Source organism: Pteropus alecto, unplaced genomic scaffold (assembly GCF_000325575.1).
Source record: "Pteropus alecto unplaced genomic scaffold, ASM32557v1 scaffold155, whole genome shotgun sequence".
NCBI lineage: Eukaryota > Metazoa > Chordata > Mammalia > Chiroptera > Pteropodidae > Pteropus > Pteropus alecto.
In genome coordinates this window covers 14,245,702-14,272,318 of record NW_006438113.1, presented here as the reverse complement: position 1 = coordinate 14,272,318, position 26,617 = coordinate 14,245,702, and the positions used below count along the sequence as shown (strand labels likewise).

At 49.1% G+C, this 26,617-nt stretch overlaps 2 protein-coding genes across 2 annotated transcripts in view; one reads left to right on the top strand and one right to left on the bottom strand.

Annotated features, from left to right (window-relative positions):
* The window catches only part of HK1 (hexokinase 1), a 57,028-nt gene extending 44,626 nt beyond the window's left edge, over positions 1-12,402 (top strand). Inside the window, 6 exon segments of the mRNA XM_025049356.1 lie at positions 828-923; positions 2,478-2,577; positions 5,278-5,461; positions 7,346-7,501; positions 9,631-9,864; positions 11,493-12,402. Coding sequence (XP_024905124.1) covers positions 828-923; positions 2,478-2,577; positions 5,278-5,461; positions 7,346-7,501; positions 9,631-9,864; positions 11,493-11,637 — 915 coding nt within the window. The 3' untranslated portion in view covers positions 11,638-12,402.
* Positions 12,403-12,496: 94 nt separating this feature from the next.
* Positions 12,497-25,615, bottom strand: TACR2 (tachykinin receptor 2). Its single transcript, XM_006915560.2, has 5 exons — positions 25,221-25,615; positions 21,452-21,646; positions 19,185-19,338; positions 17,699-17,895; positions 12,497-14,710 (listed from the first exon to the last, which is right to left on the bottom strand). The coding sequence occupies exons 1-5, from the start codon at positions 25,613-25,615 to the stop codon at positions 14,494-14,496; spliced, it is 1,158 nt and encodes a 385-aa protein (XP_006915622.1). The 3' UTR covers positions 12,497-14,493.
* Positions 25,616-26,617: the final 1,002 nt, after the last annotated feature.

Here is a 26,617-nt window from a genome sequence, read left to right as displayed (position 1 = left end):
AAAGGTTACAGTTCCTGTCCTCAGGGAGCCCCCATTGTAGAGGATCCCGGCCCTACACCAGCAGCTCCAGCGCCGCACTCAGGGCTTTTGGTGGGGGTGTTCTGTGCAGAGGGAACCATTTGTGCAGTCACAGAGGCAAGACCAAGCCTGTCCTGCTGGAAGAGCCGTAGGTGCCTCCATGGGTCACGAGTGAAGGTGTGGCCAGGGAGGAGGCCTTGGAGGTGGCATCACATCACACAGGGACTTAGGCCAGTGTTTGAGGCCTATGATTGGCCGAACTAGGCAGGGCCACCTGTCTCTGAAAGCCAGTTAATCTAGTCACAGTGCTGACTTGGGGCTTTTTCCTCTTAAGGTCGTTTAAATCTCAGCAGTTAGACCCATATAAACGTGTTTCTTGTAGTTCATTTATACTGTCATCACAGTGAGTACACAGCCGGCTCACATGTGACTGTAGTCCAGTCAAACCTAAAGTTTACTTTAGGTAGTTACAGTCTTACTAAAAATTTGCATCTCTCCATTTATGTTATTAGCAAACTGTTCTTCCGGGGAACTAGTTGGTTTTATCAGCAGCAGCACCCTTAACCTTCTGTGCCTTAGCTTCTCCACCTGTGAAGCAGGGATTATAAACCCGACTGCTGTGAGGACGGTGAGAAGGGGGCAGGCCTGAGGAGGACTACTTGTATTTTATTGGTTCGTGCCTCAGTTCTTTCAGCATAGTCTCGCTGTAAATCCTCATAGACATTACTCAGTAAGGAGGGAGTGGAATTTTGTGTTCTTCCGAGAAGGGTCAATAATGCAGGACTCTCCCGGTGCCTTTCCTGTTTCAGGGGATCTTGATTACCTGGACCAAGGGGTTTAAGGCCACCGACTGCGTGGGGCACGATGTAGCCACCTTGCTAAGGGATGCGATAAAAAGGAGAGAGGTAACTATTACAAGGATGTTTTAAAAAATCTTTGCTGTGCTTTTGGCTATAAAAACTGTACTTGCTAGTCGTAAAGAATTCAGACAATACAGAAACATGCGACCTAGGTAAAAAGTTCCCCCAGTGGTCAGAGGTGAACAGTTTTTGAGTTGTTAAAAGACATTTTGCTTAAAAAGAAGATCATGACTCTCCCACAGATTGAAAAAGAGAAAAGCAGTTGCTGAAAGCTGGGCACAGCCTGGCACCATCAGTTGGGCCTTGATAGTCTACCATTGGACACACACAGTCTCGCAGAGCGCAGACATCATCACAGCCACTCCGTGACCTGGACAAGAATAAGAGTGCTCCATGATCATAGCAGAACTCAGCACTCACTCAGAGACTTGTCCTGCTACCTGACAGCAACCGGGCCAAAGCTCCACTTCTTTGAATCCTCCCTGAAGCCAGCACCCCAGGCGCAGATCCTGTAACAACAGCGTTCTGACCTTTTGTGAAACACCCGCACAGGCTGTGTTCTCTCGGGCCGCGCCACCAGTCAGTAGCCCAGCTTTGTTCCCCTACCGATGTGTTTCTGCTGGTCTTTGGCTGGAGAACACTGACAGAATATAAAATGAAGAATTCCAGAGATTTTATTTAACTTACTTAATTAGGGCATCAGTAAGAAGTTTTTGGAAAAGCAGTTCAAACGTCTCCAATTCAAAGAGCAGGCCAATACATAGGCAATCCGGAAAACTGAAATCAGTGGAGTTGAAAGGACTGGTTGCACCTGGAAGAGTCCGCCGGACTGCAGCTAATATTTCATTGAAAAGAAACCCGATGATCTATTTTTGCCCATTACACAACTCTTACTGTAGGTGTTCTTCCAGCTTACTTTCCGTAAATATCCCACAGATGCATTTTTTTAAAAAATGGGAATCATACTGTGTATACTATATTATAGCTTGCTTTTTTTCATTTACTATGAAACAGAATTTTTTCACTTCACTACGTATAGACCGACCCTATTTTTTTTCTTGGCTGTACAGGATTCCCGTGTGTTCCCTAAACTGTGGTTTATATAGCCCCCTTTGACCTATATTTGGGTTGTTTCTGGCTCATGCAAGTCATGCGGTAAATATCCCTGTGCATGTACCTCTGTGAACCTGGGTGGCTATTTCTGAAGGGACAGATTCTGAGAACTGGATTTGGTATTTTCATTTTGCCTTCTGAAAGGCTATAACACTTGAATCTCCAAGAAAAAGAGCTGTTTGGCCAATGTTTCTTGTCTTTTTCCATTCGACAGTTCCCTCAAGGCTGCCTCTCTAATACTTAGTGCCAAATGTGAAATGGAATACTTCCTTTCTTTAGATCTCAAACTTCAGATACATCATTAGTTGTAGATGTTTAGTCAGTGAATGAACATTTAATTGCCGCTTATAGGCTAGTAAGAAAACTATTTCAGATGATGCACTGGTGGCTTTCTGACTGTACTGCAGCTGAGTGAACCTGCAGAATTCAAGTGGGGCAGTGCTGTCCCTACCCTAAAGCTAAAGCTGTGTCCTTTTCTTTCCAAAGGAATTTGATCTGGACGTGGTGGCTGTAGTCAACGACACGGTGGGCACCATGATGACCTGTGCTTATGAGGAGCCCACCTGTGAGGTTGGACTCATCGTAGGTGGGTGTTCTGGAGGGTCTTTCTCCTTGGGGATGGAAGGCTGGCTTTTCCTATTTCGTAGGGCCTTGAACAAACAGCTAGCTGTGTAAGACAGTATATCTGTCAGGACATGTCCCCTTACCACCTCCAAAATTTCATCCTGGACTAAGGCTACAGAGCCTTCCAGCGGGCTCTCCACTCCATAATACCACCCACCTTGATTGTGACCACACTGTCAAGAATGGAGCTTTCCAGGAATGAGGTCCCAAATGGCTCCCATGGCTTAGATGGATGGGTGGGGCCAGCCTGGCCTGTAGGGCAACTCTGTTGGGCTAGTAGGAGCCAGCCTGGCCTGTAGGGCAACTCTGTTGGGCTAGTACGGAGAAGCTCCAGGCAGGTGTTGCAACGCCTGTGGATGGGAAGGAAAGGAGCCCTCCTCCTCTCCTGACTATGGGAAAAGGCCAAAGAGTAGTCTTGGGCACAATTTTGCCTTTAGCAGCTACTGTTTATGAGTGGTCCCAGCCACAGAAGTGGGTTGCAGAAGGGTTTTCTGTTGGCTTTGCAGGTTGTTCCCTTACAGTCCAAGCACATTAGGGGCTTGGCTCTTGATAGCAAATAATCTTGAAGCATATTGATTTGGGTTGTGAAAAAAACCATTCATCTAACTGATCCTGCTCCTGGTGTCAGTGGGTGCTGGGGAAAAGCCTCCATTTCTTAGCCAACGTCTGCAGACTCTGACCTGGACAGGGAGGAGAGGCACTCTGCTGCATGGACCTTTCACTGAGTGTCTGGGAGACCAGTTAAGGCCCCAGCAGGCTGCCTTCCTGGTGCCAGGAAGACCTTTTCATTTGTTAAACCACTTTTGGCTCCTATGGAAATTTAAAAAACGAGGGGACAGTTTCAGGTGAAAGGTTTTTAGGGCCTGGCTTTGGGGCTCTTTTGTTGTTTCTTCATTTGTTTGCAGAGCTTTGTTTCTCTACCCAGTCCCTCCCTTCTCCCTATGAATGGGCTTGGGTGTGAAATGCAAAGCAAGAGTGACACAGCATATTGTCAGCTTCCAGACCAGACCTCACCTTCCCGCCTGGAAGGTCAGGCTCTTGCAATTCAAGGCAGCCCAGTTAGCTGTTCCTGGCATGGGGTTGGGGGTGGGGTGGAGTGGGGTGGGGGAAAAGGGGAGATGGGAGAGTGGTGGGGTTCTGCACAGCTCCAGCTGCATGCAAAACCGTCTTTTCCTTCTCTATCTAATTGATCTCTGTGCTCAGAGCTCCCATGGGTGAGAAGTATCATTTACATGTTTCAGCTTTCTTTGCATTCTCTTCCATTTCTGGGGCTCTTCTCTCAGTTTTACACACACACATACACACACACACACACATACACACTCTCTCTCTCTCTCTCTCTCTCTCTCTCTCTCTCTCTCTCTCTCTCTCTCTCTCCAGTTTCACAGCTCACAGTGTCTGCGAATTTTGCTTAAGTTTCTTTAAAGAGTACAAAAATGACCAAAGGCCTTTTGGGCTCTCCTTTTGGGCTGTCTACATTGACATCCCGCCTGGGATGGGTTGATGGTGCTCTAGGGCCTTGCTACTAAAAAAGTGTGGTCGATGGGCCAGCAGCCTCAGCACCACCTGTAAGCTTGTTAGAAATACAGAGTCTCAGGCCCTACCCCAGGCTTCCTGAATCAGATTTTTGTTTTTTGTCTTAACTAACAGGCTCCCCAGGGGATTATTCAGGAGCATATTTAAAATATTGTTGTGAAGGACTTCTTGGTTAGTTGGTTGGTTTTTAAATTTCCAGACTATTCACTGAGAGAAGGCCAATAACCATAAGCTTGGATGTCATGGCAGTTAAAACTGCTGTGAAAGCTTTAGACTGCTTTCTTTCAATTCCTTAACTCCTCATAGATGAAAACAACAAACGTTTTGTGGTCCTACCCGGTCTTTGGGGGGCCACAGTCGGCTTCATTGTGCTTGGGGAGTTCAGGGATAGAAATCAGGCTCCTGACCCCCCGGAATTCATTTGTTAGGTTGTGTGTGTGCAGTGTGTGAGTTTCTCAGGAGACTCATCAGATTTTCAAAGAGATCTGTGATACCAGAATGGTGAGGAATCTTTAGAAAGGTACTTTAGAAAGGCACTTTAGAAAGGCACCCTTAAAATGCTCAGGGCACTGTCCTTCAGTGTCTAACTGAAGGGCTTCATTCTGGGACACTTAGGAGGATTTACTGAGCAGGCATAGTCCATGAATGTCTTTAATAGGATAAGTGGACATCCATGGTACGTTAGTAGATAACCCCCCAATATAATATAATATATGTGAATGTGTATATATGTGTGTGTGCGCACACATGTGTATATGGAGATAGGAAGAAGGAGCAGAAAAGAAAGAAATATCCTTCCAAAATGAATATTACCTAAACTTCTACTATTGAAGATACATCCCTTTGTTGTAAGACCATCTTCTATTAAAATAAATATTGTCCTGCCTGGACAGGTAGACAGATAAGGCTCTTGGTATTGATGTCTTAGTATAAAGTAAGTTAATCATATCCTCTCTGGACGGATTAACTCTGACTTTCCTTTTATATATTGAGATTTTCCTGGCAAACATTAGGAAAGTGAAGCTATTACTTTATTCATCTCAAAAATGTACCCCTATCTGTGGAATCCCAGGCCCCACCCAGGCCTAGTGGCATGGCCATTCATTTCCCCCCTTGTGTATTCCAGGGACTGGCAGCAATGCCTGCTACATGGAAGAAATGAAGAACGTGGAGATGCTGGAGGGGAACGAAGGACAAATGTGTATCAATATGGAGTGGGGTGCCTTTGGGGACAACGGGTGTCTGGATGATATCAGAACAAACTATGACAGAGTGGTGGATGAATATTCTCTGAATGCTGGAAAACAAAGGTATAATTCTGCCTATTGGAGGAGACACGTAAGGGGGTCAGGATGGCAAGGGTGTGGGGCTAGATTCTGCCTGTTACTATCAAAGAAATTTCTAGTAGGAGTAGAGTCAGGACAGAGGCTTGGGGAATGGTCTCTCCCTTGGGTTCCCTTCTGACTTGGCTGTTGGCCCAAGGAGAGCAGAGGATGGTGGATGGGCCCTGGTCAATGTCCTCTCCAGGTGCCTCCTCTGGGGACAGGGCAGGGGTGACCACACCACTTTTCCCATGAACTATTCATCTTGGAGCATTCTGACTTTCCCCTTGCTATTTTTTTCTCTATTGACTAATAAGAACCTCTTGGTCAGTTGGTTTTTGTCTTGTTTTTTTAGTGAGATTAGAACACACTTGACCTGCAGTTGTCAAAAGGCAAAGGAAATTCGAATGTGGCCTTTGGAGGTGGGGATGGGGTGAGACAGAGGCTCATCTCAGTTCATCCTTCCCGCAGTGGACCTTCTGCACCACCTAGTGGCTGTTTGGAGCTTTGTGACTCAGGTCTCAAGGACCATTCTTGAGATGGCAGTTTCTCCCTCTTACCAGCACAGAGACAAATGACACCTTATCTCAGGCTCCCAGGATTCAGGCCATCTTCTACCATCACCAGGACTCTAAGCTGTGTCCCCAGGAGCAGAAAGAAGGACTGAGTAGTACCTCCCAAATATAAGTTGTTCTCCAGCCACCCTTAAGATTTTTCCTTTTCCAAATACCACCTATACTGTTACTTAATGTTCTGTATATCAGCTTATATTGTTTACTCAAATTTAATGAGGAAGGGAAAATGGGAAAACCAATATTACCATCAATAGATGGTTTTTGTCTGCACTTGACCTTGCAGTTGTCAAAGGGCAAAGGAGATTTGGAATGGCCAGTGGGGGTAGGGAGGAGATGAAGCAGAGGCTCCACTCAGTTCATCCCTGCCACAGTGGACCTTCTGCACCACCTAGTGGCTGTTTGTAGCTTTGACCATAGCGAAAAACTGCGTCATTTAATTCTAGCTATTGTCGCCTGCCTACTAAAGGCTTTGTTAAAAAGGGAGAGATCAGGAGGTGTTGGAAAGGGTTAAAGCGGTATCAGTTCCAAACTGAGACGATCTTCTTGGTAGATTGAGGAGGACTGGATGGCAATTAATAATAATAACACTATTTCAGCTCCCCACCCCCCGCCCCCGCCCCGCTGTGGACCACCTGAAATCTGGAGTATCCGGATTCCAGTTGACTCTTCCCAGCTTGGGGACCCTCTGGGCTGCACAGCTTGATATCACCTCTGCTAGGGTCTTGCAGAACCTTCCAGAAATCTAGTAGGAACTTTCCCCTTGTTGTCTTTTTGCCCCTTTAAAGGCTCCGCCCAGTCATTTGTTTATTCTGCAGATATTTGTTGAGCACTTGACAGCCTAGCACTGTCTAGGCTAGGCCCTGGAACTCAAAGCTGAACAAGACACATTGCAGGGGCAGTGACAGGCAGTGGACCGGTGTGCGTCGTGGAGGAAAAGAGAGGGTGTGTGGGAACCTGAGATCGGCAGATAAAAACCTGGTATGGGGAGGAGGACTAGCCTCTTTGAGAAGTGATGTTGGAGCTAAGAGCTGGAGTGGGAATTTCCAGGCAAAGGCAGGACGTTGGATGAGGAGGGAGATGGAGTAGCAGTTAGACACGAGTGGTGGTGGTTTCATTTCTGATCCTGGGGAGGGCTGAGGATTCTTCATTGCGTCCTGGCCTCACTCTCTGCCTCTGCCGGGAGCACGGGGCTGGGGGTGCATGCAGATTGGCGATGCCCTTGAGGGGCAGTAAGACACCCAGTTACTGGGAGACCAAAGGCTTCACGTAGACACTCAGCCCCCTCTTCCTGTTTCAGGTATGAGAAGATGATCAGTGGCATGTACCTGGGTGAAATTGTCCGCAACATCCTGATCGACTTCACTAAGAAGGGATTCCTCTTCCGAGGGCAGATCTCTGAGCCGCTGAAGACTCGGGGCATCTTTCAGACCAAGTATCTCTCTCAGATCGAGAGGTGAGTGGGGAGAGCCTTTCCCGCAGGGGCCTTTTAGGGGTTGACCTGGCCAGGGGGTCATGATGGGAGTGGTAGGCACCCTAGTGGACATTTTGACCATTTGTGAGGGTTTTCTTTTTCTCCTCTGGGGCAGTAGGCCCTGAGCAGTCGCATATCAAAATCATGTAATTTTATTATAAAGTACATTCCTTTTATTCATCCTTTATGTTGGGGCATGATATTGATTTATTTGCAATTATATGTGTAAATAGATTATATGGACTCCATTTCAGGATAGCGAAGACATGTTACAAATATTTGTGTTGAAGGGGCTTTGAGTCCCGTAGAACATGGGACCCCAACCTCCAGGCCACGGACCAGTAGCAGTCCCTGGTGCCAAAAAAGTTGGGAACTGCTGCTGTAGAGCCAAGAACCACTGGTCCAGCCTCACCCGTATTTCATCTGAAAGGCAGCTGAGATTGCATAGCTCGGCCACCCAGGGTGCAAATCCCACAGTAACTGCCTCTGTGTTCCTCCTATTTTTCTCATGTGAACATTACATTTCTGCCTTGGCCATCTTCCACAGCGAGTGGTGAGAGAAGGTGGAAAAGTGCTCTGTAAAAACAGTTGTGCAGAGGTCATCTTATTTTTACCGTGGTCATAATATAGCAACTCTGCTGGAGCCTGCTCATTGCTTTCCCCCATGCCTGTGTGGGAGAGGAAAAAACTTTCCTCTACCCTTCTGAGTTCTTTCAGCTGCTCTAATAAGTAAACCTACATAAGGCACATTAACAAGAGAAAAGAACCAAATTTAACTACATATGTACATGCGGGGACCCCACAAACATGAGAGAGTTAGAGACAAAGTTAAAATGAGGTATATTAAAAAATCATAAAGAAAAAAATTGACAAATTCTGCTAATAGCTTCTGTTAGTTTTTTAAAAATCAGTAATCAAACTTATAAGGCAAACAGCAAACTAAGGAAAACATTTGCATTATATATAACAAGAGGCAGAGTGTGGCCCAGTTGGCAAGAGCTTGGTTAGGTCTAGTCTTGAGACCTGCTCTGCTCAAAGCACTGGCTGTGTGCTTTGAGTGTGTTACTCAGTTTCTCCCAGCGTCAGTTTTCTTGGCTTTAAAATGAAAATAATCAAACATGTATTAGTCGGTTATTATGAGGAGGAAATGCGGTAATGTGTGTAAAGCCCCTGTCATATGGTCTTCAAACAAGGCTGGCTGCTCTTGTCACTGTCACCATCATCATCATCAGTCATCTACAGCTCTTTCAATTTAATAAGAATGAGACAAATGTCCCAGGACAGTAAAAGTCTTGATATAATTGGTAGTTCATATGGCCAATAAACAAATGAAAAATAGTTCATCCTCACTAATAGAGAACACAAGTTAAACCGTAGTGAGATGCCATTCTTACCAAATTGTCAAGTGTCCCCACTGGGGACAAGTACTGGCCAAATTCTCCACTGGAGAGAAAATTGATACAACTTTCTGAAAGGCACTGGGCAATATGTATGAAAAGCCCTTTGACCCAGAAATGTGTCATAAGGGAAAAAATTAAAGTTGCACACAGGATTTATAAGCAGGAAACTTTCTCAGAATGTTACTTTATAATAGCAAAAAATTACAAACAACTTAAATTTCTTTAAACTGGCTACATAAATTATGGTGCATCCCCAGAATGGAATACCATGGCCACCATTCTCAATCCTGTTCTCAGATAAGGAGGTGGGAAGTTGCTCAGATGTATGAAGTAGGAAAAAAGCAAGAAAGAAAACCACATGTAAAGGACAAACCTGTTTTATGTATCATAAGAATAAAGACGTTGCTTAATGATATCCAGGAAAAGTAGATTGGAAGGAAATAAATTAAAACGTTAATAGCATTTTCCCTGATGTTGGGATTGTGAATAGTTTTAATTTTCTAATATTTATTTTTCTGGATTTTCCAAATTTTCTACAATTCAATGTATGATACTTTGGAGATCATTAAAACAATTAACAAATGTTATTTTGAAGAGAAAAAAAACCCATGACCCTATTCATGGGTAAGTACCATGATTTGGGGCCGGTGCTTTGGAATTGGCTCCTGAGGGTCCCGCTTAATCCAGCTGCCTGGCTTTTGTCCCCTACAGTGACCGATTAGCGCTGCTCCAGGTCCGAAGCATCCTCCAGCAGCTGGGCCTGAATAGCACCTGCGATGACAGTATCCTCGTCAAGACCGTGTGTGGGGTGGTGTCCAAGAGGGCCGCGCAGCTGTGTGGCGCAGGCATGGCTGCCGTGGTGGACAAGATCCGAGAGAACAGAGGGCTGGACCGTCTCAATGTGACTGTGGGGGTGGATGGAACACTCTACAAGCTTCATCCACAGTGAGTAGGGCTTCCAGTTGGGATAGGTAGAGCTTCCTGGGCTGGCAAGTTCCCTGGATGGAAATGGGACATCAGGATGTGTTTCCTACCAGGAAAATGTCTCACCGGGACACAGCCAACCTGAAGGCCATGCGGTCAGGGGCTGGTCTGGGATGAGGTAATGAGCTGCTCTGAAGTTTAACTGGGATCCTTGGGGAGGCACAGAAGTGGCTCCACTTGGTCAGCTCACACCAATGGCATAGCATGTCCCTCTCCCCGATCTTCTTGGGCCCCATGTAGGTCAGTCAGAGTCCAGGTGGGAAGCAGGAAAGGAGGTTAAGATGGGCTTGGGCTTACCCATCAGCCTGCTTAGCTGCAGCCTGGCCAGGAGGCTATGTTTGGTAAGAGAGGGAGTGAAGGAAAGGGGGAGGAGGGCTCATTGTCTTGTTCACCTGCTAAATCAGAGCTTGTCAAGAGACATGGCAGGCAGGAGCAGTTTTGGCCTGGGCTGGTAGCAGAGAGAGGAGTGAGGAGTGACCTCCTTTTGGTCAAGTGTCCAACATCCCATGCTGGGGCGGCTATGTGGCCCCATCTTCTCTTTGATCCACTGCATGTTCCAAAGCTCAGCTCTTATGAATGGAGGGACCTTATTATTTATTTTCCAAAATCCGGGGTGAAGAGAGTGCTATTAATAATTACACTGGGACCATCCCAGGTAAACCAGGCCATAATGTCACCCTACCTAAAAGCTACCTCACCCAACGCAGCATAGGCATTACCTGCTTACCTCATGGCCATGGCTTAGGATGAACCCATCTGTCTTGCTCCATCCCCACCTCTGTCTCTCCACCCTAATAGTTGTCTTCTTCCTCATCTGAGGCAACACACAGGCGTGGTTTAGAGCTAGGTTTTGGAGCCATACACGCTTGGATCGAATTCTGGCACCAGCATCTAGAAGCTGTGCTCAGCTGCTTAATCTGCCAAATTTTAGCTTCCTCACAGGATAATATCCACTGGCAGGACTGGAAAGCATAAAGTGCGGGGCACTTGGTCATATTCAACAAAGGTGGTCCACATTGCCTTTAAGAGTCCTATTTCCCCAAGCATCCTTGGCCTGGCCCTGTCTCATTTTCAGCACAAAATGCAAAAACCTAGAGTCACCTCTCACTTAGAGATTATCTTTTACTGGAGGGCCTTCTGCTCTTGGCTTCAGGTGCTATAGATGGTGATGGGCTGGGGGTCTCAGTGGGCTGCAGTTGCAGATACATGATGTTCATGTCATGTAATCTGCTGAACTGTCTCAGTGCTGGGCCGGCCTGGGCCCACCTCAGTGGTCCACACCCAGGCCCTCACACCCTTGGTTTGCAATCCCCTAGGAGCCCCAGGCTTTGAGGATGGCTGTGTCTGAATGAGTTTTTCATGCCCTGGCCCTTATAAGTTGTACAGAGTAATTTGCTTCTAGATTCTCGGCTGAAAATTATGATAATAGGACTGGCTTTAAATCCACTTTCCTCCCCACCTTTCTAGCCCCCTCACAACTCATTCGCCCTCCTTATGTTATGTTATGAGTCCTTCAGCGTTTTCAGGTCGGTCCGGCATCTCTTCTCATCTTCCCCTGCCTACCCTTCTCTTTTCTTGTCTTTTTTTAGCTTCTCCAGAATCATGCACCAAACCGTGAAGGAACTGTCACCAAAATGTAATGTGTCCTTCCTCCTGTCGGAAGATGGTAGTGGCAAGGGGGCTGCCCTCATCACGGCAGTGGGCGTTCGGCTCCGAGAAGGAATGAGCAGCTAAGAGCCCCGGACCCCCCGCCTGCTGCCCTTCCAGCACTAATTTCTCTTTTCAAGCGGCGACTCCCCCCTCCCCCTTTCTCCCATTCTTCCAGCGAGCTGTGCTGGGAGACACAGGCACCAGAGCCTGCCACTGCCACAGCAGGGAGGAAAACAACAGCCAACTAATGGCACATAACGTAGGATACAAAATAGAGTGTGTGCTGTTGATAATATCTCTCACCTCCAGACCCCTCCGCACCTGCCCTGCCACCCTGCATGATTTGATTTCAACCTCGCCCTACATTCCTCACGTGTGAAGTTTAGTGGCATCCATTTCTAATTTATGCATTCGTCCAACAGTTATTTATTGGCCTGAGATGAAAAGTCACACCATCCAACAGGCCTTACGGGCCTCCGCAGCCCATCCTTGGGGACATATACCCTGTGTGAAATGTATTATCACCAGCAGACACTGCCGGGGCTCCTCCCAGGGGTGCGTTCGCCGCTTCCTCCCGTCCCAGTACCCACTGCTGTCTGGCATCCTGTGGTTCCCGTCTGGGCGTGTCAGTGCCACTGGATTGTGTGTCTGTGGACCTGGTCATAGCCACATTGTGACTGTCTTGGCATTCTGTCTGTCTTGGGGGGGAGGTGGGCAGTCCTGGCAAAGTGTCTTGTCTCTCCATTCGTGTAAAAGGAACCAACCAATAAGCAGTGCCCTCATTGGAATTTCCCATCGCTTCTGTGAGCCATGTCGTATGACCTAGTAAACTTTGTACCAATTCAAAAACCCGAGTGATGCTTAATGGTTGGGGGAGGCAGGGTGGGAGGACATCTGTGGATGCGACGAAAACCAAACCCCGGGAATTTTTGTGGCCCCTTGAGTCAGGGGAGAGTTGAAGTGAAGATTGTGTTCTTCAGCCCCACAGCTTTCCTTGGGCATGTGAGGACTTCTGTACTCTCCCTGTGGAGTGTCACAGAAGTAGCCTCTCCCCTTGTCTTCCAGCGCCTGCCTGTGGGTTCCCTGCTCCAGCCCCAGGGTCCTACCTGAGGAGAGGCTTCTGCAGCCCTCACCCACCTCAGCACCTTTAAAGTAAAAGGATGTCTTCTGTCCTCCAACAGCCTGGCCTCCTCACTTGTAGTTGGAACAAAGCAAAAATCAACTTGGCTTCCAGGGACTGTTTGGGTTTAATGAGAGGACACTGCAACATTGGCCTCCCCCTGCCATCCCCAAGCAGATCCTGCCCTTCATCACCCTGTCAGCTCCAAGACAATGGATGAAATAGAGTCCCTGCCCTAACACAGAGTCTTGCAGCAGCCCAGGGAAGCATGATTGTTGCACTCTCTTTCTCCCCCATCTTAAATTAACCCCTTCTATAGGAAGCTGGCCCTCATCCGACCCTTGCATCCCTACCCCACTTCAATCTCGAGGTTGCTGTTACACCATTTTGGATTCTTCCCCTAGCCTATCGGTAGATCTTACGTCAGTCCACATTATGGTCCCTTGTGATTGAGGTGCCATGTAAGTCTCCCAAGCTGTGACTGCAGCTCTAAGACTTCCCCCGGGACTGACTGCATGCTCACTCGGTTTGGTGAGACCAGAGTCCCTTTATTTGGCACTGCCGGTGCCTTTGGCACAGTGATCTTTGTGGAGAACACAGATAACATAAACTCTCTCGATGTGCATTTACAGTGTTACATGGTTCTGATGGGAACCTGGGGCATGAAGGGTGAGGCAGCAGGCAGCGAGAGGTGTGCCCTTAGGGTGGCCTGGGCCAGGCCTGGAGCTTCCTGGGAGCCAGGACAGTTGGTATTCTCTGCCTGCCACCTTCTTGCTGTGGAAGTGAGGATGAGCACCGTGTTGCTGATGTGCAGGAAGCATTTGTGTAAAATGGCTGGCATGGTAGTAATAAAAATCATGGCTGCTGTTTATCGAGCGCTTACTCTGCTCGGCCTGGTGGTTTATAGGCATCACTTTGGTCATTCTCACAGCATCCCTGTGAGGTAGTTTTGCCATTGTGAGGAAGAGGCTGAGGGTCAGAGTAACTTGTCTGAGGCAACAGAGCTGAGGCTTCCTTTGACTTTCTCTCTCTCTCTCTTTTTTTTCCCCCCAATTTTTTAATCCCTTTGACTCTTAACCACTGTCTACACCAGCCTGGATCTGTGTTCTTAGATACCAAGTCAGAGAAGCCCCAGATTGACCCAGGCCAGGTAGTGGGCTTTGCAAAATAAGAAGCTTCTTCCCTTGTGTCTTTAACCTGCTAACGAATCAGTGTCATTATTGGGTTGCTGCCCACAGCTGTGTTTTGTTGGGTTTACCCAACATTTATAAAAATGTGAGCCAAATTTAGCAAGTCTAGAAGTCTCACGAATTTGGATTGCTGGTTTCCCTTGAAAGATTTAGAATATCTGCCAACAGTGGGCTCTGATTACCACATGGCAGCATTTGTCCAGAGCTGATCAGCTGCTGTCCCCTTTGGATGCCTATGTGCTCCAGTTTGCCACAGTCCCCACCATTCCTTGTTACCCCAACACTGGAAGCCAGCTGCCTTTTATCATCACATTTGCAGATTTTCTTTTATATTGGATCCAATGTACTCATTATGTTGTATGCCCCAGGAAGGCGTCTGAGCTTGCAACTCCTGGATTAGGTCGGTGTTAGCTCACAGTGTTTTCTTTGACTCTTATTGGATCCCCTGAAGCACTGTCCTGAGAGGGAAGGCTGGGTCCTGTTAGAGTCAGCATCCACATTCCTGGCCCCATCTTGTTCTTCCATTGATGTATTGAAGGATGAAGCATGGGCCAAACTTTCAGATCTGGTCCTCTCAACTGGCTACTTCTCAGAAGGTGCTGAGCCTCACCCTGCAGCAGACATAAGGCTTCAGGGTTCAGTAGGCACCCCATCTTGGGGGCCTCCAGCCTGCCCGTTAGTAGCCTCGGAGGGGGCCACATCCCCATTCATGAATAAAGTCTCTTTAGTGTGACACCTGTTAACTCTTCTGGAGAGGGATGGATTATGAGTCAGCTCAATCATATCCTCCTCAGTTGGTGTGACCCACGGACAGCAACGGAAAGCAATCCGGAATCCAGAGCGAAACCTGGGGGATGGAGGGTCACCTTGAGCAGGGGGCGAGAGGGACAGTATTACAGGAGCTATTGTGTGGCTACCCCCACCTCCAGGAGCCTATCTTCCCGTCAGAGGAAAGTCACCGCCTCAATCCTAAGAGCCTGCCATTGCCTCAGGGGCCCTGGAGAGACACAGTCTTTAGTGAATTTGATTTTTGGAAACAGCCAGAAGTAATCTGGAGCAAGGTGGGTGATTAAGCTGAATTAGACTGTTATTAAAAACACAAAAAGAAATGAAGTACAATTTTATAGAAACAACAGATTTTCTTGTTTGACTTGTTAATTGGCTTCTACAGAAATATTCAAAGAGGAGCCTTAAAAAATCGGGGCTTTGGCAATGTTGGTGGAATAAGAATGCTCTCCCGAGGGGACTGCTTTAGAAGAAAATATACACGTGGAACTACTAAGTTTTGGAACGTTTGCTTAAAAAATAAACAACTCTCCCATGGCAGCACTGAGATATAATTAGAGATAAGAGGAAGCAGACAGGGAGTGGAGGAAATGGGCTGGCAGGGAGCATACACTGGCCTGTCAGAGAGGGGCAGAAATAAATGTGACAGCCAGGAGAGGGAAAGAACTGTATTGCCTGTTCCCAGGAGCCACAAGCTTCTCTGTTCCAGGAGAGCAGGCCTGACCGTGGTTCCTTGCCTTGTAGCTCTATCAGATTCCACACTGTGGACCAACAAACGCCTTTATTATGGGAGCTTAGTGGCCTCTGCCCTCTCCACCCCCGTTCAGTGTGTCCTAGCCTGAAGTCCTCGTCATCCTCTCTGTCTTCCTCCCTCACAGTCCTCTCCATCGCAGTTCCTGACAACTGACAACTTTGTCTTTGTCTTTCCACTTGTTCAGACCGAGAACCCAGAAGTCATCCTCAACTTCCTTTTGCATGCCACTTCCCTTCTATCAAATTCTGTGGGCCCTACCTTAGCAACATCCAGACTCTGACCACTTCTCGCCCCAACCTAAAACACCATCTCTTGCCTGCATTACTGTAACAGCCTAACCATCTCCCTGCTTCTCCCCTTGCCTCGCTGTGGTCCAGTTCCAGAATGATTCTTTCAAAAGTGAATCAGAGCATGTATTTCCCTGGCTCAGAGCCCCGCAAGGCTCCCTATGTCAGAGTACCAACCCGAGTCTCTTCCTTGACCCCAAGGCCTTTGCCTGGGCTGTTTCCTCTGCCTGGAACTCTTCCCCAAACAGGGCCCACTCAATCCTCAAATCTTTACTCAAAAGACCCCTCAGTAAGGCCTTTCCTGGCCATCCTGTAAAATTGCACCCCCTGTACCCACTACTTCTCCCAGTCCTTCCTGTCCTCCCTCACCCAGCTCTTGTTTTTCCTTTTTTCCATGGGACTTACAACCTAATATACTATGCAATTCATGTACTATATTTGCTTATTGTCTGTCCTCCTCACTAGAATGTCAGCTCCTGGAGGGAGGGAGCATTGTCCTGTTCACTGGTGCCTCTCAAGTGCCTGGAACAGTGCTGGGCACACACAGCCACTTGGTGAACATTTTTTCAATGAAGATTCCTGCCAGGAGCATCAGCCCCACTTTAGAGTTAGTGTCATCAAATATTGAATGATTCAGAAGTTATTTCAGAAAGCTGTAGAGCCCTGGGGTGTTGTTCAGTCTCCCAGAAGCGTGACAGACACTGAGGGCTGGGAGCCCCTTCCTCATGTGCCAGTTCCTGTCACCAAGTTCTCACTACAAGCTGCATGCAAGAGAAAGGTGTATGGGGGATAAGATTATGAGCCTTGGAGAAACATAGGAATGCTGACCCCATTGCTTGCTGGATGAATTTAGAAGAGTCTTCCTTTCTGAGGCTCAGTTTCCTCATCTGTAAAATAGGGATAACCTCTCCCTCCGTCTACTATTAACTTACCTCACAGGAGACAATAGAAGTAAACACTCAAAAAAAATTATGGTTTTCTCACTTCCTTCTGGCCTGCCCCAGGTAGATGGGATGTCTGAACAACAAAGACCCCAACACCATTATGAGCGGCCTGGACATGTGGGCAGAGAGGTGATAAAAAGCACGAACAAAGTGGCCCAGGGCCAACCTCACCCATATCACTCTCTTGTTGAGGCCAGGACTCGGTGTCCACCTCTCATCTCCACTGATCTAGCCCCACCTTCGAGGTTTTCTGAGGCTGAACGGCTGCTCTGCAAGCAGGACTCCTGGGTGCTGGGGTTCCTGCCTGGCCCAGCACCTCCCACCTCTCCAAGTGCCCCAGAACGAATGCCAGCCCCTCCCGGGGACTGTGTTTCCCCAGAGGTACAAGGGTGGGAACTTGACTGTGTCTGAGGAAGGAGATCTTGGCTCCTCCTTCCTTGGTTGTCTCTGCCAAGGTCACTTCCCAGCAGCCCTGAAAGCCCGCCCGCCCCCCACTCCCCTCCCCAGGGCAGGAAATATACTGTGATCTTCCCAGGGAGCAGCCCACTTCCCCTCCAGGCTTGGCCCTGGGTCTCCAACTGAGTGCTTTGTACTACCGGGGTTGGTGCTATTCACGTGGCCCAAGGAAAGTTGTTTCTTCCTCATTTCAGGAAGCTGTTAAAAATGTCAGGACAGAGAAAGTCACTCCCTCCTTTACCTGGTTCCTTCCTTCTTCCACTCTGTCCTTCTGCCTCTCTCTAACTCTCCCCCACCCTCCATCTCTCTTTCTCTTCCTTCTCTCTTCTTGTCCTAGATGTAGCCCCCAGAAGAGAGAGCAGGAGCAGGTAGATGATGTAAACTGTGGCCTGGGTGGTGGGGCAAGGCTCTGGGGAAGAGGTGGGGCACTAGTGAGACTCCTGGAACTCACTAGAGGGAGCATTGTGCTCTGGCTCATTGTGAGGACGGCAACCCCATGTGTGGGTAAGGGACACAAGGGACAGGCTCAGGCTGCACAGGGGAGCCCAGATGGGACCAGATCTTGGGGCCCTGATGGCTGAGAAGAGGAGGCTGGGATGAGGGCTCACCTGCGGTTGAGGCAGCAATAGATGATGGGATTGTACATGGTGGAGCTCATGGCCAGCCAGAAGAGTGCCAGGTATACCTGCTGGATGAACTTGTGACAGTAGATGTCCTCTTGGAAGCTGCCCAGGATGAAGTAGAGATGGTAGGGCAGCCAGCAGACGGCAAACGTCACCACCACCAGCACCATGGTCTTCACGAACTGGTCCAGGAAAGGTTCAGGTGACGACTAAAGCCTGGAAACCCCAAGCCTCAATCCCCCCAGGGTAGGGCAGGGTGCTCCTCTTAGAGCCTGGCAAGCCCTTGACAGGCAGGTCCTGTCTGCCTCTACGGCCTCAGCCTCCAGTAGCATCTGCTGCTCAGACACTCTTGGGTCCTCCAATCTGGGGTTTTTCCTCAGTCTGGTCCCTCTGCCCACATTGCTGTTCTTCCTTTGAAATCCTCATTCCTCAAAGCCCAACTCAGTGGCCACCTCCTCTAAAAGGCATCCTGGATCCCTTCACTCAGGGCAGCGCCTCTCCCTGGAGCGTGGATGAGTGCTTGCTCCTAATCCCATCCTTCCAGGAGCCCGTATGCCAGCGGTGGGTTCCCAGGCCCCCCTCTCCCTGGGATCTGTGTCTGCCACAGCCCTTCTGCCGTAGTGAGTCTCCGACCTGGGACTGTAGCCTCTGCCCAGGGCTCAGCTCCCTGATCTTTCACACCTCATGGTTGTTTGTTGCAGGTGCCCTTGAGCAGGGCCCAGTACCCCCTGAGAGATGGAGGACAAGCCAGACCTGGCAAACAGAGACCAGCTGTCCATGAGGAGGGTCACCCAGATGGTGTTCTATATCCAACTCTCTCCCTGAATAATGCCAAATGAAGATGAGAAGAATGCTAAATGGTAGATGAGAAGTTGAGACTTTGACCTGATACATGATGTGATTAACTCTGCTCACCTAACAGGAAGTGGGTGTGGCAAAGATGAACTTTGGGACAGAGTGGTGGAAGTCTGGATAATAGAAAACGCTGTATCAGGCCCCTTGGGGGCCCTGAATGGCAGGGAGGAGGGGAAACATTGCACTTCTGTTGGAAATTGCAGACGATGTGGCTGAACTACAATTCAGTCTTCATGATCTCTGAGGTCTGCTGTTCTAGCGTTTGAGAATTCCGCCGTTAATCTATCAAGGAACACCCCGTAGCTCTGCTGGATTTATTAAATCCAACATCCTAATTACTCAAAAAACCTAAGATTTTAAGATTCTATCATTCTTAGATTCTTGGAGATATCTGAAATTCTGTGGGGATTTAGGATTCCCGGATTTTCCTAACACTCTGGGAAGCTCCTTTAACTTTCCATTTGGCAAGTCGGCCTGCGGGGGAAGAACGAATTCAGGCTCTGGCCAGGAATTTGGGACCCCGGCAGCTTACGGGCGGATCCTGTGCTCCGCGGCGCCCCCTTGAGCGGGCCTTGTTTTCCGCCGCGCCCCGCCCGGCCCGGCCCGCCCCGCCCACCTTCTTCTTGGCCTGCAGGTAGTGTGTGTTGGCACCGTGCGCTTGGTACCCGGGGACCGTGCGTCTCCAGAGCGTGAGGCCGATGATGGTGTAAGCGACGAACATCACCATGAGAGGCAGGAAGTAGATGAGGGCGATCACTGCCAGGTGGTACCTGGAGGGAGAGCCGAGGGCCTGGGCAATTGCGGTCAGGGGGCGACTCCCGCATCCGCCAGCGCTCAGTCCCCGGGACCGCGCGGATACCTCTGAGCTGCCCCTGAGTCGCCGCTGGTGGGCCACCCTGGGCCGCCTCCCGAGGGCTTGGTTTTATTTAAAGAAAATAAAGGCAACATTAGCTAGCACATGTGTCCAAAGAGGGCTTTTCCTGCTGCAAAAGGGACACCAGCGTTAGCTCTTCGTTCTTGCAGATGATAGACAAGTATCAAAAAAGGAAATAAATAGGAACGAAAAAGTTAACTAACGCATTTGTTTAAGCATAGGAGGAAGTAAAATTACTTATCCGTCCCCACCACTATTAACAATTCGGGACATTTTCTTCCAGAATCGTATGTGCGTACATGTGTTGCCTGAATTAGAGTTGGAACTGATCCCCAGAGAGCTGGTGCTTGGTACTTTTAAGTTCTTAATGGTCCAGGTCTCAAGAAGAGGCCGTATTAAGGTGGAGAAACACCGCCCCGCAGTGGCCAATCACGAAATATTCTACTGTCCACCCTTCCTTGAGCCAGAAACCGGAGCGCTTCCCTACCCTACACCACCCTGGAGCAGTTAGTCCTTCCGAGAAGGTGGGGTACAAGTTAGGGGCAGAGACTCCAGGTATGGTCTGCCGTCGAAACTTATTAGTCACCAGGGAACAGGCTTACTCGGAATGGCGCCCTCCCCAGCACCGAGGACCACAGCGCCGCCCTCTTCTGGCCGGTGATGAGGAAAGATGGAGTCCAGGTAGGGGAGGGTGTTAAAGAATGGGGGTGGGGTGGGGGCTGTGTTGCCATGGTGACCTGGCAGCCCTCAGCTCAGAACTTGCTTATTCTCATGCTTGGGGCGACTGAGGATTTTTTTTTTTTTTTTTTTTTGACTAAATCGGCCGTCTCCAGGTTTGTTTTCCTTTGTCCCTTATTTAAACTACCCCATACTGGGGCGCGGGTTCTATGACAGGCAGTGCTAAGGGCTTCACGTACGTTTTCTCATGTACGCTCACAACCCTTGAACAAGGTTCTTTTATTAATCACATTTGAGAGAAAAGGAGCCAAAAGGTGAGAGAAGTGACTACGAAGGGTCTTCCATCCAGCAGGGGGCAGGGCAGGCCTTCGCCCTAACTACTGACTCCAAAACCTCAACTGATTCTTTATTCTCTGGTAACCAACTATGGGGGTCCAGAAGCCACGCCTTGAGAGCTAGGCAAATTGAGGCCCAGAAAAAGAAAGGAGTGACCGAGTCATAGAGGCTGGACCAAGCCTGAGTTCTATTCCCGTCCTCGCCATCCTCCCCCTGCCTCTCACCCCCAGCCTGGGATGCTTACTCACCTGAGCAGGAAACAGGCACCAGGCATCCTCCTGAAACATCCCAGACACTATCACCTGCCCTTTCTTTCTGCCTCAATACCCAGATTCTTTGTGGCCTGAGATTTACAGTGCCCTCCCCGAAACACACACCTACACACACATTCCCGAACACGTAAGTGTGTGTACACAGACGTCCTGCATACTTGCACACATACCTACATACACACACACTCACATGTGCACACACAGACATAAGCGGATGCGGGGTGCTTGCACATGTAGCATCACATGCACATGTGCATGCATACATAGTCTCTTTTAAGGATGCACACATCCTGATTTAAACAGCAGAGTCCGGTGGAGTTTGGGCTCTGAAGCACTACTGACTACATTTAACTCCTTGCTTCACCACTTACTACCTCTGTGGCCTTGGGCACATTACTTAGTTTTTTAGTGCCTCAGTTTCCTCATCTGAAAAATGAGAATAGTAATAATGCATACCCCATATTGCTAGGAGAATTAAATAAGTTCATACATGTGAAGTGCTTAGAACATTTAGTAAGTGCTGTTACCTTTGGTATATATGTGGACTCACGTCATCCCAGGTATACTCACAGACACATATGCACAGCCACACGCACACACTACACATATGTATATGTATGTATGTGCAAGCATGCACACAGAGCAGACATGTTCTTGGGTATGTGTGTATACCCCCCGCCCCCACACACACACGTCGTGCTCCCCCCACCCGCCAGGCCTTACAAAAGAAGCATCTTGCCACCGCTGTCTTCGGGCCAGGCCACCATGCACTTGGTGGCTCCTTGGTCCATGATGATGGTAGAGTAGAAGCACTGGGGGAAGGCGAGAGCCAGGGCCACCAGCCAGATGCCAGCAATAACTGCTCTGGTGCCGGGGGCTGAAAGCCGCGGCTGGAAGGGATAGACAATGGCCATGTACCTGTAAGCAGAGGGTGCCCTCCTGTCAAAGCAGCCCCCACCCCTGTTCTCCCTCTACGGGACCACACCCTCTAGCCCCATTTCCCACACTGCTGCTGTGACCTGCAGAGAGCCAGCTGGGCTGGTGACTCTCCCACAGCCACATGGCATACTAGGACCCTAAACTCCAGCCCAGGCCCCCACCACACCGCCTGCCTCTGAGCATAGACGTACTCTCTGATGACCACGAGAGAGCGGAATGGCCACACTGGAAGTCCATCTCTGGACATTTGAAATAACCCTGCCTCCACATGGCATACTAGGACCCTAAACTCCAGCCCATCTCTGGACATTTGAAATAACCCTGCTGAGCCCCTCAGCCCTCAGCCAGTCCCTTTTCTTGTTCAGAAACCTTAGCAGAGCTCGACAGTTTCTTGGACAAAGCCCGGAGCAGTGTTGCCCACCAGCAATCTGCAATGACGGAACACTCCATATATGCACTGTCTTGTTTGGTAGCCACTAACCACACGTGACCAATATGACTGAGGAACTGAAATTTCAATTTTAATTAATTAGAACATAAAAAAAGCACATATGGCTGTGGCTACATTATCAGACAGTGCAGGTTCAAACCTTTAAGTGTGGCATTCAATGCCCTCTGCACATGGCCAGTGCACTTTCCAGCCTCCCGTGTCACTGCTTCCTGCACCTTCCCTAGCTCACTCTGGTCGCAAAACAGCCCTGCGTGTGTGACACTCTATGGGTATAAAATACAGAATTGCAAAGACAATCAGTTCTACTGAAATATAAATAAAATAAGTTTGGGACATAGTAATATAACCAACTTCTTTATCGGCCCACTAAACATGATCTATCGGCAGGTCTGGAAACTACAGTAATTTTGAAGTAGTGACGCTTGTAAGTGATACTTTGATATTTCTGCCCAACAGCAGTGTCTGTGATTTCTACTGGTGACAGTCCCAGGCACTGCTGGAGTCCCAAAGAACGGTGGTGTGCTGCCTACATTCATAATTGTGATTCCCCTCACAAGTTCATGACCCTCATATTTCTGCCCATTCACAGGTTGCGCATGTCTGGACTAGATGATTGTTGACCCTTTCCCTCCCCACCCTGTGACACTGACCTTCTCCCATGACCATGACTGGGCCCTGGGCCAGCTCTACCCCTCAACAGCCTGGATCTGGGCCTAGTGCCTCAGCAGGACAAGAGGAGTGGGCCATTTTCCTCAAGATTCTCGAACACCTTGCACCCCCATAGATGATGCAGGTGACCAGAGGGTCAACTTGGCGACTTAAGTGCCCTTACTGTCCTAGGAGCTGGGGTGGGAAAGGAGAGCTTTTCTTCCTATTCTATTAATAGAGGGGCAGACTCGGAACTTTGGATTCAGAGTAATCTGGATTTGAATCCTGACTATACCACTTTTCAGCTGTAGGAACTTGAACAAGCAACCTAAGTTCTTTGGGTTTCGTTTCCTCCTCCGTGAAGTGAGGCGATAGTAACTTGTGCCATTAGCGTCGTCGTGAAAAGGAAATAAAATGATTTAGAAGTGCCTGCAGGCAGCAGGGGCTCAAGACGTGAGAGCGTGGTTATTCCTATTTATTTATTTTCTTAAATTTACTAAAAATGGCTTTGGTCCTAGCTGACCCCTGGGTCTTCCTCCCTGGGGTTAATCTGAACCTTGGGACAAGGCCAGGACAGCAGGACGTGGTCTCTCATTTTATTTGGCCCTTTCCCTGAGCAGGGAAGTTCACGTCTTGAGGTCTTGGGCATCAAGTGAAGAGCTGCTCTGCGCTGGAGCATTTCCACCCTGTCTCGGTGAAGAGTGGGTGAAGCACATCAGGCATGCTCCTGCCACGAGTCTGGCTGTCGCCGTGCCTTCTGCCTAGAACCTTCTTTCCCCAGAGCCCAGGGGGCTCACTCTCTCACCTGCTTCCTGTCTTTGCTCAAATCTCACCCTCACAATACAGCTGATCCTGACACCCTGTGAAACGCTACAACCTGCCCTTGCCACAAAACACGTACCACAGCACCTTGGATCCCCCTTCCCTTTCTTAGTATTTTCTCATAGCTCCCATGACCTCAAAATACAACATATAATTGATTTATGCAAGTGTTTATTGTTTAGATTCTCACCAGGACAGGCATCTTTATCTGTTTTTCTCTCAATGCCCAGAACACTACCTGCACATAGTAAGCACTGAGCACATGAATGAAGAAATGATGCATGAGTCTCCACTGTGACCACCCTGACCTGAGCTACCATCCTCTCTCACCTGGATTACTAGTCAGCAGCCTCCTGCCTGGTCCCCTGGCTGCCACCCTCCCCTCTGCAGTCCATTCTTCCATCCCCTCCCCCTAGAAAAAAAGAAGTTTTTTTGAGGCCACGATTTCGGGACTATTTGCGTATATTCCCCAGTGCTTGAAACAGAGGAAGCACTCTGTTTGTTGAGTGAAGAAAAAGAAAATCTTAGTGGGACTTTCAGAAACATCTAGGTAATATAAGGAGCTTTTGGTGGTGGTGATGTGTGTGTGTGTGGTGGGGGGGTGGGGGTGGTTCTAGGCACATGCCCCTGCCCCTGACTTGCTGGTTGACCTCATATGATCTTGCCCATCTCTCTAGCCTCAATTTCCCTGGGTGCAAAATTAGAAGGTTAGTCTGGATGAATTATTTTCAAACACTCTTTTCATTTTTAATTAGTAGAAATACATTTCTCAAATGAAATCTTCAGGGAAACTCTACAGTAAATCAGTCACGAGCAGAGACGTCAGCTGCTGTGGGTCAAAGATCGCTGGGGCAGTCGGGTTGGGATGAAGATAGTGGGGAGATGGTCATAGGGGATCTCTCCTCATCAAACCATCCTGACAAGTTTTCGTGTCTCCATGGGTTCCAGGCCCTCACCCCACCTCCCACACACACCTGGTCTCTTTACTGTCCCTTTTCGTGTGTGTGTCTATCTCAGCCACAGCCCCCGCAGGGGTACACCGTCCCCCTGTCCACACAGGGGTACACCGTCCCCCTGTCCACACAAGGCCTTGCCTGCCCCGACTAGCATTAAAAGGACTCCAGAGCTCCCACCAATCACTCTTTCGCCCTCCCTGCCCCCCGTCAACATAAGACACAGTCTGTAGCCCCTGAGAGCAGCATTAGGAAAATGTTGGCCCCTTTGTAATTATATGGTAACTGTGCACGATATTAAATTTTCCCTTCATACAGTCTGTCTAGGAATAGGAAAAACATATAAGCAATTTCCTTGTAGTAAAAGAAAGACACCACAGCAAAGATCAGCTTCAGAAAAGAATATTCCAGTGGGTCCCTAAAGCACTGGCACTCTTCCCCTACCCCCTCGAGCAACCATTTGATGCGAAGTTCTTCCTGTCTCTAACCTTAACCTTACCTGCTTCAGTTCCACAGTCCCCTGCCTTCCAGATGCATAGTTTTGGGTCATGATCGGGCCTGGAGGAAATTCCCTGAGTTCTGTCCTTAACTTGTATGTGACCATGGGCAAGTTACCAGCCCTGCCTGAGCCCCAGCAAAGTGAACCTGCTCCCCCCAGTTTCTCCCTGCCCCCTCTTGCCTGTCGGCGGCGATGGCGGTCATGGAGTAGATGCTGACGAACATGGCTGTGACAGGGAAGAGGTTCTGGAAGTAGCAAAAGGCACGGCCAAAGTACCAGATGTTGTGGCTGGCATAGACAAAGTTGAAGACGGCGTTGAAGGCAGCCATGCAGAGGTCGGCCAGGGCCAGGTTGACGATGAAGTAATTGGTGACCGTGCGCATCCTCCGATGGGCCAGGATGATCCAGATGACCGTGGCGTTGCCTGTCACAGCCACCAGCACAAGGGTCAGATAGGCTGCAGCCCACAGTGCCAGCTGCCAGCTGGGCATGGAGAAGGCCGTGATGCCTGTGGTGGTGTTGCTCCCAAGGTCAGAGGAGATGTTGGCATCAGTCACAATGGCACAGCCCCCCATGGCTGTCTCTGGGTCTTGATCAAGGGGTCTGGCTCCTCAGCTCCTTCTGGGCGCCGGTGCCCTACCCAGATATGCTATAGAAGAGAAATCCTCTGGGACGTGAGTCTGTGAGGGAGAGTCAGTAGTAGGTGCAAAGCCAGGCACGTCAGGGGAGCTGGGGGTCATTCCCAAGTCTCAAGCAGAGATGAGTCAGGCTGAACAGAGTGGGATCCTGAGCCACTGGCATCTCAGATTTCCATGTCCCGGCCAGACTTCTCCAATGCCACGTGGAAATCTAAAATCCAAGACACAGTTTTAGAGCAGGAGACAACCTTGAAAACCTTCAGTCAAACCCCTTCACTGCAGACATGGAAATGCAAAATCTAAGAGGGGATGTGACTGGCCCAGGTCACTCAGTAATTTGGTGACAAGCCTGGATTCAAACCCAGGTTCCTCCTATTACTATTCAGGAAACGCTCTGGATCAGATGAGCATGCAGCAGCAGTCTTTGATTCCACGGGTCAACTGCACAGCCGGGTGTCTCTCCAGGCTTTGGGGTGCAGGCTGGGCTGCCAGCCCTCGGAGCCTCTGCCTTCCCCACTGCTCTCCTATGTGGGGCGGGCGAGGGCCTTGGCAGGGGTGCTGCCTGCTCCCGCCCCTCGTCCCACCCCTGCTTGGATGGCCCAGCCTCATCTCTTGAGGGAAGATTTAGGACTGATTGCCAGGCAGGGAGAGACCCAGGGGAAATAGGGATGGCAGGAGTGGGGGCTGGCATGGTGGGATGTTTACATTCAGCCTGGGCCAGGAGTCGATGAGATACCATAGGAACCTAACTCTTGTTTATATCGATTACCTTATGGTAAAATTGGTTTTGTTACACGTCATTTTGCTTAAAGTCACAGAACCTATTGATGATGTTAAGTGAAGACTTACTGTATTTGTGAGTTTTAAATGAGATAATGTACGTATAGGCTATTTAGCACAGAGGCTGGCCCGCAGGAAGCCTCTCCACCGCCTCCCTGC